Source organism: Peromyscus maniculatus, chromosome 2 (assembly GCF_049852395.1).
Source record: "Peromyscus maniculatus bairdii isolate BWxNUB_F1_BW_parent chromosome 2, HU_Pman_BW_mat_3.1, whole genome shotgun sequence".
NCBI lineage: Eukaryota > Metazoa > Chordata > Mammalia > Rodentia > Cricetidae > Peromyscus > Peromyscus maniculatus.
The window spans coordinates 65183384-65196031 of NC_134853.1; the positions used below are offsets into that span (position 1 = coordinate 65183384).

The following is a 12648-nucleotide window of genomic DNA, read 5'->3' on the forward strand; positions in this document are numbered from 1 at the left end:
CCAAAGTGACCAGGCTGAAGTCTGAGCTTCCAGTTGAATAAAGTATTTGTTGTGGCTCCTGCAGGAACACTCCCCTATCTGGAGCCAAAACTTCTAAGTCAGCAGAACTTAAGTTCAAGGGAACAGGAAGCAAAATTTTTCCTAGTGGATCACTAGGGTGATAATGAGTGGAACTATTCTTTTTTCCACTCCTGATTCCATGGATTGTGGCTATCGGAGAAATTGTACCATATATTGGACACTGATTCAAAACATATGCCACCTGCTGGGGAACCCTGTCCCAGCTCTCCAGGCTGCTGCCAGCTGATTGACACTGTAACTGTGTCTTCAAAGGCCATCCATCTTTCTATAAGGCCATCTGCTTCAGGACAGTGAGAAACATGGTAAAACCACTGGATTCCATGATCATGGATCCCCTGTCATGCTTCTCTAGCTGTGAAGCGAGGTCTTTGGTCAGCAGCAATGCTGTGTGGAATACCATGACAGTGGATAAGGCATTCTGTAAATCCAAGGATGGTGACTATGGCAGAAGCATTACATGCAGCACAGGCAAATCCCTAACCAGAATAAACATCTACTCCTGTCCTTTCTACAAACAAAGTGGTCCAGTGTAGTCATCAATCTGCCACCAGGTTGCTGGCTGGTCACCCCAGGGAACAGTGCCATATGTGAGTGGTCTCTGCTATAGGCAGATCTGGCACTCAGCAGCAGCTGTAGCCAAGTCAGCCTTGGTGAGTACAATCCAAGCTGTCGAGCCCATGCCTAACCCCCATCTCTGCCACCGTGGCCACGCTGTTCATGGGCCCACTGGGCAATGACAGGGATAACTAAGGAAAGAGGCTGACTGTCCACAGAACAGGTCATTCTGTCTACTTTATTACTGAACTTTCTCAGCTGAAGTCACCTTTTGATGAACATTTTCATATGAGACACGAGTATCTTCACATACTTTGCCCCTTTTGGAGAGATCTGTTCACATACTTCTTCCCCAGATGTCTTTCTCACCAATTTTTATCATGTTCTTTCCAAGTCTCTGACCATCCAGCCACTCCATTGGCTACTGCCCATGAATCAGTGAACAACCGCACATCTAGCCAATTCTCCTACCAGACAAAATGTATGACCGTGTGTACTGCCCAAGGATCTGCCCACTGTGAAGATTTCCCTTCTCCAGTGTCTTTCATGGTTGTTCCAGAAGGGGGTTATAAGGCTGCAGCTGTCCACTTCTGGGTGGTGTCTAACATGCAGAACCATCAGTAAACCAGGCCCTAGTCTTCTCTAGGGCTACAGGTCAACCAATTATAGGACTATAGGTGCATGCTTGGCAGCAAATGACATTGAAATGGGAGTAGAAACCAAAGGCATTTGTGCAACTTCTTCATGTAACTTGCCTGTGCCTTCAAGACCTACTCAGGCCCAAACATGTATATACCACTTCCATTTATTAATGGATTGCTGCTGTGCGTGTCCTGCTTTATGACTTGGTGAGTCAGATAACACCCAGCTAGCTCACGATGGGCAGCTCAGGTCACATGGTAATTTGGTGGCCCATTGTCAAACATTCAGTTTCTACTAAGGCCCAATAGCAGGCTTGGAGCTGTTTTTCAAAGAGAAAATGGCTGTCTACAGATGATGAGAGAGCCTTGCTCCAAAATCCCAAAGGTCTCTTCTGTGATTCACCCACCAGGGCCTGCCAAAGGCTCCAAGCAGCATCCCTATCTGCCACTGACGCCTCAAGTACCATCAGGTCTGCTAGGTCACATGGTCCAAGTGGTAGAGCGGCCCCACAGCAGCCGGGACTGTGGAAGAACCTCCTCCTCCTCTCCCAGCCCCTCAGCAGCCGGGACTGTGGAAGATCCTCCTCCTCCTCTTCCAGCCCCTCAGCAGCCGGGACTGTGGAAGATCCTCCTCCTCTCCCAGCCCCTCAGCAGCCGGGACTGTGGAAGATCCTCCTCCTCTCCCAGCCCCCACACAAACTAGCAGCTTTCCGAGTCACTTGGTCTATGGGCCGGAGTGACACACCCAAGTGCTGTCTCCAGAATCCAAACAGACCCACTAGACATCGGGCTGCTTTCTTGGTGGTGGGAGAGGCCAGGTGCAATAACTTATCCTTCACCTTAGAAGGAATCCCTGCCTGCCCCACACCAGGACTCCTAAGAATTTCCCCGAGGTGGAAGGCCCTCATATTTTGGTTGAATTCATTTCCCATCCTCTGATGTGCATATGTACTGCTAGCTTTGTGTGGGGCCTAGAATAATAGAAGAAGGCTCTTCAACAAGTCCAGGATGCTATGCAGGTGGCACAAGTCAAAAGTGGTTGCTGCCTCCTGCTTCCTTGGTCCAATCAGCAAAATGTTGTCAATACAGTGAACCAATGTGATAGTTCATTGAAGACACAGACATTCAAGATCCCTCTAACTAAGTTATGACACAGAGCTGGAGAGTAATATATCCTTGAAGTAAACTGTGAAGGTATACTGCTGGCCTTGCCAACTGAAAGGAAATTGCTTCTGGTGGTTCTAATGGTCAGGTACCAAGATAAAGGCTTTTGCTAGATCAATAGCTGCATACCATGTACCAGGAGATGTGTTCATCTGCTCAAGTAAGGACACACCACATCTGGTACAGCAGCTACAACTGGAGTCACTACTTGATTGAGTTTTGATAGTCAGCTATCATTCTCCATGATCCATCTGTCTTCTGCACTGGCTAGATAGGAGAATTAATGGGAGATGTGGTGGGATCCACCGTCCCAGCATCTTTCAAGTCCTTGATGGTGGCACTAATTTCTTTAATTTTTCTAGAGGTGTGATACTGTTTTTGAGTCACTGTTTTTCCTGACAGAGGCAACTCTAAAGGCTTCCATTTAGTCTTTCCAACCACAATAGCCCTCTCACACAGGTTGGGGACCAATGTGAGAATTCTTCCAACTTCTAAATATCTATTATAAGTATTCTATCTATACTTTGTATCTACATTCTGTTCTGCACTTTCTTTCTTTTTTTTTTCTTTCTTTCTTTTTGGAGAGGAAAGGGTTTATTTCATTTTACAAATCCAGGTAACAAACAGTTCATCACTGAGGGAAGTCAGGACAGGAACTCAAGGCAGGAACTTGGAGGCAGGAACTGAAACAGAGACCATAGAGGAGTGCTGCTTACTGGCTTGCTCCCCATGGCTTGATCAGTTTGCTTCTGTATACACCCTGGACCACCTGCCTGGAGATGGCATCATCCCCAGTTGGCTGGGCCTCCCCATATCAACGAATGTCTCATAGACAGGTCCACAGGCCAGTCTGATGGAGATTCCCTCTTTCCAAGTATGTTGTGTCGAGTTGGCAAAAATTAAGACATTTCACCCCTTGTCACCTTTCACACATTTACAAACATACACTATTCAGCCATAACCTTTCCTTCCTTGCTTACTCCCCAAATCTCATGTTAATATCACAATATAAAACACAGTCCAATGTTAAAAATCCCGGTTTTACATTTTTCAACACTTTCAAAGTCCAAGTTATCTTTAAAATCCAAAGTCTCTTAACTGTGGGGTCTGTCTTGTGTAATGGGAACTTCCAGGGGAATCTTGGGCTGCAGGCATAGCTGGACCCATGGGATGGTTATGATTGGCTCAGCTTCAGTGGTCCCTTCTCACCCCAAGAAAGTGAGTTCTCTAATAGTCTGTTCTGAATCAAATGTCAAACCCTGCAGCTAGAGTGGGGTGAGCCCTGATGGGGGGCATGCAGAAGGAATCTGCTGAAGAAAGGGGTCGGATGAGACATGTGAACCTTCAACACGACACCACATACTAGTTAAGTCCCAGCTAGGCTTCAGGTCTTTAAAGGTCAAGACTCTTGCTTGGGTTGAAATTCGTTCAGAGGTTGGATGACTCTTCTCTGGAACCATTTCTCTCCCCAGCTTGAGCATCAGGCTCAGCAAGTCTGCAGGGGCATATTAAAGCATAAAAGGCACAGAAACAAAATTGAAAACAAAATTTATGGCCCCTTTTCAGACCAATATCCTAAAGCTGACCAAAACAACCAATCAGATAAGAGTTCCCTAAATTGCAGAAGAAATTTAACGGGCACTTATATTAAACTACACACAGACAGGGGAGTCCAGTCATTTCCTAGCTCCCTGGGGAAGGGATAAAGAATGCCTCGAAGACTTCACTTGAGATAGAGGGATGAGATGTACTTGCCAACAGCCAGCTCACCTCTTCCTTATTCCTGCTAATCTCATGGATGCTCATCTGTCATGGGGGTCCTCAGGCCACCTCAGCAGGCCTGTGTTGCAGCAGAAATTTCTGATGAAACTCAAAAACTCCTGTTCCTGAGTTTAGAGGTGTAGTTGGTAGGACACTTATCTAGGACACATAACTTGTCCATGATGTCCCATTCTTGTGTGATAGGATGATGTTATTTTTTCCTTCAGCTGTATGGAATGGAAGCAGTCGTCAGGGCTGCACACTCACCCAGCAGCTGAGAATTCCTGGAGCACCACCAGCAGCAACATGTTCTCTAGGTTGGAGATATCTGTTCAGGGGCCGGTGAGGCCAGCTCGCCGTTCCTGCCCCCAGTTTCAGAGGTTTAGTCCATTATCATCATGGTGGAGAGCATGGCAGCATGCAGGCAGGCAAGGCGCTGGAGAAGGAGCTCTTACATCTGTTCTGCATTTTCTATCTCCTCTCTAGGGGCCTGCTTAGCTTTTAGTCTGATTATAGGTCTAGAGGGAACTATTGCTGGGCCCTGAGGGACATCAGTATTGTCTTACCTGGCATCTTCAGAGAAAGTCACAGTGCTTGTTTATCAGATAATGAAAGATTAATTTCCTAAGTTAAAGGTGAAAAGGCACTATTTCAGGGGTAGGAGTGGGTGTCCATCTTCTGCTGAGAGTGGAGAGACCTTGACAGCAGATGAACAATAAATGGGGATAATAAGCTATTATATGAGAAAGATAACACATTGAAGACCAGGGGGAAAGCATTACATGAAAGGGAGACAGGCCCATTCAATAACTGTCTTACTTTGTTTCCTATGATTGTGATAAATCATCATGGCCAAAAACAACTTGGGGAGGAAAGAGTTTTTCTGACTTACTGGTTATAAATCATCATCAGGGAAGCCAAGGCAGGAACCTGGAGGCAGGAGCTGCTGATGCAGAGGCATGGTGGAATATTGCTTACTGGCTTGCTCCTCCTGGCTTGCTCAGCCTGCTGTCTTATCCAACCCAGGCCCCCTCCTGCCCAGGGGTGGCTCCACCCACAGTGAACTTGACCCTCCCACATCAATCATGAATCAAAATCACCACAACCTTGCCCACAGGCCAGTCTGGTGGGGGCATTTTCTCCACTGAGGTTCCCTCTTCTAACAGGACTTTATCTTGTGTCAAGTTGATGTAAAATTAACCAGCACAACAGTCCTAAACAGAGTGTAGCAAGCAAATGGGATGGAAAGGAGGCAGGACACAGGGACTCTGCAAAAAGTAGAAAATGTTAAGAAAAACAATTATCCCCAAGAAGAGGGTTTTTGTGGGTTTTTTGTTTTGTTTGTTTTTTGTTTGTTTGTTTGTTTTTTGTTTGTTTGTTTGTTTTTTGTTTTTTTTTAGCAAAAGCAATCACAAGCCAAGATCTCTGTTCATTAAAGAAAAAGAAAGACAAAAAACATTAAAGGATTCAAAGGCAAGGCTGATCTCTTTAGAAAATCTCTGGAGATACAGAAGAGTGAGAAAGGGAAAGTTCAAGAAGGTGGACTGAACTCACACATCTGATTAACGGGAGGTCCTACAAAGGAGACGGGAGCTGGAGAGATGTCACTTGCTGCTCCCCGGGATGTTCCCAGCACCCACATCAGGCTGCTCACAACCGCCTGCAGCAACACTTCCAGGGGGCCAGGCGCCTCTCTGGCCACCACAGGTCCCTCTACACAGGTGGTAGACATACATTTGGGCCCATACACACAAATTAAGTCTTTGAAAAGAGAGAGAGGAAGGAAATTCCTTAAGAAACAACACAAGGAGTGTATTTTGAAAAGGCACACCGAACACTAGCCACGTGATTGCAAAGACCTTGTCAAGTCACAGCATTCGTAATGAAGATAGAAATTAGGAAAAGTTGTACAAACTTGTAGAGGGAGCAGCAGCCTACAGTAACGGAGGCTGCTTCCTGCGGGATTCTGAGGCTGCAGTCTTGACTTTAAGACACAGACTCCCACAGTTAGTTCACACAGATGACTGTCTCTGCAGTGGCAGGCAGGTTGTTTCCTTCGGATCCCACCAGTTTGCTTGGGCAGAGGAAGGCACTTCCTGTTACATAGCAGTTTCCATATTCATGAGTCCTAGCTAATCATGTCATACAGCATCTTTCCAGATTTAGGTGGTAACGTGAAATGAACCCCAGTCGCACCCATCCCCAGAATATTAACATGTTGAGTTAAACCCTAGTTTAGAGTTTAACTAAAGTCTTGTCTTGAGCCCCTTTCAATTGACTCCCTCTTAAGAGGCTTTATTTTATGATCCACTTAGCTGCGAATAAATAATTGTTCATAGTCACTGGTGATCCCATCAGATGTCTGGGGAACTCTCAACTCGGCAGAATGTCCTGTGGGAAGCAAATGTGTTTGTGGAAGATGTTTCTCGTTTATTAAACTAACAGACCTCTCCTGGCCCGTGGCTGCAAGCTTCTGTGCATGCCTCTGTGCATGCCTCTGTGCTTGCCTTCTGCTGCCCCTGCCTTGGCCTGCACCTGGAGGGGCAAGAAGACTTTGCATTTGACATCATTTCTAGACATAGCACCTTGCATTTTTGCTACCTTTCAGAACAGACCACTGTTGGGCCTCTAGTGCTGGGCCCAAACCCAGGCTTCATGGGTTTGTCTTTTAACTTTCAAATGGTTTAGTCAGTGGAAGAGAAGAAAAAGAAAATCTGATGTACTTCCCCTTTTGCTTCTGGTGCTCTAGGATTTGAATCTATAAAATTGGACAGCAGTTATGTTTAGTCAGAAGTAAAGTTCAGTTGGGTAGAAATGAGAGTCAACTGGGAACCAAGAGACCAAGCACATGGGCAGGATTTTAGTTTTTCATTGACTGAGCTGTCTTTCCTCTTTCTCAGCTCGATGTGTTCGATGCTGCGGAGCGGTACCAGCAGGCTGGACTTCCCCTGATTGTTCTGGCTGGCAAAGAATACGGTTCAGGCAGCTCCCGAGACTGGGCAGCCAAAGGCCCTTTCCTGCTGGTATGATGGAGCAGAGGCTTCCTGGTCGGGCCGCCTCTCAACTGGGGCGGGAGCAGGGAGGGTACTTGGGAAGAAATGCCATGGCTTTATTTCCAAGACATTATGAAAGAGCAGATTGTGGAAAGCTTGTGATATTCACCCAGCCTGCTTCTCTGTGGATCTAGACTTCTTCCTGTTAAAGGGCAAACCCAAGAAGAACTGGCTCACCAGGTGGGCTTGGGACCGGCAGCCATTAGCTCCAAGGGTATCTGTAGATAACATTGGAGGAAAGCCTTTGAGGCCTAACACATTCAGAAATGTATATGCAGTTTTCTTTTTTTTAATATATAGGAAAAAATAGCATGACGTTCATAATTGTCACTGCTCTAGAGGCAGTGGGACCTGGGAGAATAGAAGCCAGTAAGTGAGGTGGACTAAAGTCTCATGCAGTAGCCAACCTTACTGAGAGCTTCAGACAGTTTAACCTGTGAAGGTTAAGAAAGGTCACATGAGTAGAGCTCTCATGAGTTCACGCTGTGTACAATCACAAGGACAAACTGCATGTGGAAAAACATGTTTTTCTACAGAGATAGACAAAGGATAATTTAAACATTTGATTGAATTGAATAATAAGAACAAGCAATGACGAGTAATCCAAAATAAACTCACTCCTGTCTGATACACCTGAAAAGAGCACGAAAACACAGTCCAAAGCAGAAATTGAGGTCACAAGGCTCTTGTTTCTTGGAGTGTTCTCACAAGCACTCAGAACTCTCCTCACATGACTCCATCCCTGGACCATGTTCTGACACATAATTTATTAAGATTAGTGTCTTCTGTGAATGTAAAGAGTAAATGTAAACTCTAGGGAGCAGTGAGGAGTTGGGCTTCTTTAGAAATGTGGTTAAGCCGGGCAGCTGTGGCACACGCCTTTAATCCCAGCACTTGGGAGGCAGAGGCAGGCGGATCTCTGTGAGTTCGAGGCCAGCCTGGTCTACAAAGTTCTCTGTGAGTTCCAGGACAGGCTCCAGCGCTACACAGAGAAACCCTGTCTGGGGGGGTGGGGGGTGGGGGGGCGGGGAGTTGGGTTAAAGTAAGAGTAGGTGCTTTTATTCTAAATTACATGTATCTAGTATGTTCACTCATGTGCACATATATGCAAGTGCATACACATGAGTACCCACACAGCCACGGGTCAAAGGAAGGATAACTTGCAGTTGATTCTAGCCTTGTGGGACCTCAGGCTTGATGGAAGCACCTTTACCCATTGAACTGTCTCACCACCAGAGGGGCTGCACAGTTTATATCAAAAAACCCTATTCTGCCAGTGTTTCTTGACTTTGAAATACGTGTGGGGACATTTTAGGTGTTCTCCTGGGAAAGCCCACTTCAGTTAGTAAAGGTCTGGACACTGGGATTTTAAAAACCTCCCCTGGTGATTCCAGTATGCAGCAGCATCAATACCTACCACTTAACAACCAGGTTCTTGAAACTTAGATGAAATCACACACACACACACACACACACACACACACACACACACTTACACACTCACATTTCTGCACCTCACACCCCTGCAAGGTTCTGGTGCAGTAGATCTGAGGTGGTATCCAGGAATTTATAACTAGTAGGAAAATGTAGTTAATCCAGTTCTCTGCTCTATTGGTTACTGCTGTATTTTGCCAATTACACCCTAACAATAAAAGATCCTTCATAGGAAGTTTCATAGCAAAGCTGTTCAGTGCAGTTTGGTCCTGGAACAGGAACTGTGAAAGTAACACACACTAATCATTTGCTTGGTAGTGCATTATTCTCTCTTGATTAAACCCTTGGTATCTGCTGATATGTGCCCACAGTCAAAGAAAACCCAAGGGAAAGAAAATGAATTTTTATATTGCTTTGGGATATATGCTGCAGATACAAATTAGCTGAGGACTCTTGTATCTCAAAGTGGTTAAGTGCATGATCCGACCATGTGGGTTCAAATACTAGATCCCACGGTAAAACTCCCTTAGCAAGAGGGGACAGTAACCACATCTGCTGGCCTCCAAGTTGGTGGAGGGCAGGAGAGAATTCAAGGAAGTGCTTATAGAGGGCTGGTATATTGTAGGCAATCGGGTAAGACTCGCTACTAAGTTATTGATAACTAGAAGATAGCGTTTTAGATGAACAACTGGCAGGTACTGAGAATCTAGCTGTGAGTATTTCTGAAGAATTTGTCAAGTTTCTGTGTATCTCTTAAAGAAAAAGTTGGAGCTATGTCCAAACTTCTCTCTTGGCTCCTCAGGGAATCAAAGCTGTCCTGGCAGAGAGCTATGAGCGCATTCACCGCAGTAACCTGGTCGGGATGGGGGTGATCCCCCTTGAGTATCTCCCCGGTGAAACTGCGGACTCACTGGGCCTCACGGGTCGGGAACGGTATACTATCGACATTCCTGAAAACCTTAAGCCGCGCATGAAGGTTCAGATAAAGGTAAGCAGAGCTTCTGTAGGTAGGACGTGAAGCAAGAGCCTGTTGTTCATAATCCCTCGATAGGAAGAAATCAGTGGAGGGAGAGGGGTTAACTGGGCATGGCATTAGATGTGAAGCCTACTGGTACTGTCCACCTCCTCACGGCATAGGTAACACCTGCTGATTATCATAGTTTGCTTATGTCGTAGTTCGTAGTATTCATCGATCCCCTCTGAACTCCTGTCCCTGGCTGGCCCCATTCTCTCAGTCTCTTTCAGCCCAAATAGTCATCAAAGTTCAGAGGTAACACTTTCCTGTTATCTAAAAGTTTCCCTTTTTTTCTTTTTTTAATGAAAATATGATCAGCAGATCCTGTATGCACTCTTTCCATGAGCCTCATCTGAGGCCCCAAGCTGTAATTAGCACAGCGGTTGTGGTTTAAGTGAGAAGTGTCCCCCAGTCTCCCTCACTGGAACTCTGGGTAACCAATGGTGCCTGGGCAGCTCAGGTGTGCAGCCTCGCGGAGGAAGTGTGTTCCTGGGGGCAGAGAGTTCAGAGTCTCACAATTACAGTTCCCTCTCTCTGCTTGGCACTTGGGTGGTCGAGGAGATGAGCTCCCAGCTTCCTGCTCCCGCAGCCATGCCTGCCACCTGCTGCCATGCCTCCCCACCACGATGTCTTATCCCTCTGGAGCCACAACCCAAGACAAACTCTTTCTTCCCTGAGTTGCTTTGGTCATGGCGTTTGACCCAGCAACCGGAAGTAACTAATATGGAGGTGATGACACGTCCTTAGGGAGGCAGGAATAAAGTGCCAGACACCAGAGTCCCAAGGGTACAGCATTGCAGAGGCAGCGGCTGAGAGCCCAGGATGACCCCAGTGAGCAGCTGAATCAGCTGCCTAAGGAGCAGCCTCAGTGAGACCTCTGCTGCCTAGAGCATGTCCAGAAACGACTTAGGAGAAAGCATCACGGTGTCACTCAAGCTGCTGTCCTGGGAGACTACTTGTTCCCACATGCCTCTTACCCACATCATTAATTCTGCAGTGCTTCTCAGCCTTCAGTGGGCACATCAGTCCCCGGGGGTCTTGTTGAAACACACATGCTAATCCAGGAGGTCTGGCTGAGTGCAGAGACCACGGGTTCCATATGCTGCTGGCCCTGGGCATATGGACCACACCGTCCCTGAAGCTAGTGGGCAGCCAGGTGGAATCTCCCGGAGGCAGGTGTCTGGGCCCCTCCTTCAGCAGCACTCTGCCTCCTTGCCGTTACAGCTGGACACTGGGAAGACCTTCCAGGCCGTGATGAGGTTCGACACTGATGTGGAACTCACTTACTTCCGTAATGGAGGCATCCTGAACTACATGATCCGCAAGATGGCCCAGTAGGTGCTGGCCTCACCGGAGACCCACCGTTGGTGCTAGACCCAACGAGGTACCAGGCCCCAGCTGGCAGAGGCCTGGTAAAGCAGCCACCTGAACCTCTAATGAGGGTGCTGCCAAGATGAGCAAGTGGGCACTGCCATTGCTGGAGGCACGGAGCCAGGAGTTCCTACATTCTTCATTTGTTAATCTTTTTATCCTTTTCTATAATTTGGAATCTAGGATCATGGGGAAGTTAGTAGTACCAAAAAGAGAACTACCTTGTCTTTGAGTTACTGATCACCGGACATTGATTTTCACCGACTAATCTTCAGCTGAACACTAGCCAGTATTCTCAGAAGTGTCTCCTCCCCTTTTTATTACTCTCTGTTCGTCTCTGCTCAATGAAACCCTCCCCCGAGAGTCCGCTCCTCTATCCATTACACCAGTGTTAACTGCCATAGGTAAGAACTTCTTCACGCTTCCAACCATAGCAGTGATGTCCTCCCTCCTTGGTGAGCAAAGACCTGGTGGGTGGTCAGCCATCAGAAGTGTGTGATTATGTACCTTCCAATCAACAGGAGAGAGATCGTCTCTTACCATTTTCAACATTTGAGAAAGGGGCCTTTGTTTGAAAGTAACTGGGGAGAGAGACGGGATTCCTAATTTGAATAAGATTAAATATATTTTCATGAAAATGTGTTGGCTTTGGAATTGAGCTCTGTTGGGAATGTGGCCACAGTGCTGTGACACTGAGCCATAGGAGCCCTGAGGGGCCTTCATGCCTGCTGTTTCTACCACTGCATCTGGACTGCAGACACAGAGGGGATGTCGTGGAGCCACGAGTGAGCTGCCTGTTGGTGAGCAGGAGACCAGAAGGGTCCTTCTGCCTTGGTCGCAGCAGCAGCCTCCAGGAGCAAATCATGGCTTCTTGGTGTCCTGAAATCTGTTCACTCATCTTCATAACTGGAATTATTTCATGGAGTGCCTTGTTCTGCCCAGGTTGCTGTAACAAAATGCCACAGACTATAAATCATCCATCCCCACGCTGTTTGAGAGCTGTTTAGACATAGTGAGACTGCGGTGATTTTTCTTTTGTGTGTGGCTTTTTCATTTAACATAATACCCATAAGGTTCACCCATATTGCCACAAATGGTACACACATGCACCTTCTGTTTTCTTTATTGATTCAGCCATGGATAGACACTAGACAATAGGCAGAGTTCATACCTTTGCCTTTGTGAATAATGCTGAAATGAATATTGGCACAGGTGTCTCTTCAACATACTGGTTTAATTCTTTTGGATGCATACCTAGAAGAAGAACGTCTGGGTCATAATTATGTTCTTTTTGATTTTCTAGAGGCCTCCATACTATTTTCCGTAGTGTCCTTACATGTACATGGCCTCCAATGGTGTGTCCCCCCCCCCCCAAACTCTCACCAGTACTAACCTCTATCTTTTAGATAATGACCAGGCTAATGGGTTTGAAGTGCTAACTCATGGTTTTATTTGCAGCTCCCTGATGATTATATACCCTGTTGAGTATATTTTCCTATACCCGTTGATCGTTTTTTTGTGGCTTCTTTTGAAAAGATGTCTGTTCAAGACCTTTGCCCATTTTTTAATTGAA

The 12648-nt window shown here is 46.5% G+C and overlaps 1 protein-coding gene across 1 annotated transcript in view; it reads left to right on the forward strand.

The window, feature by feature from the left end:
- The window catches only part of Aco1 (aconitase 1), a 64409-nt gene extending 52696 nt beyond the window's left edge, over nucleotides 1-11713 (forward strand). Inside the window, exons 19-21 of the mRNA XM_006975323.4 lie at nucleotides 7103-7225; nucleotides 9492-9677; nucleotides 10929-11713. Coding sequence (XP_006975385.2) covers nucleotides 7103-7225; nucleotides 9492-9677; nucleotides 10929-11042 — 423 coding nt within the window. The 3' untranslated portion in view covers nucleotides 11043-11713. The remainder of the gene's footprint in view (nucleotides 1-7102; nucleotides 7226-9491; nucleotides 9678-10928) is intronic.
- The last annotated feature ends 935 nt before the right edge of the window (nucleotides 11714-12648 follow it).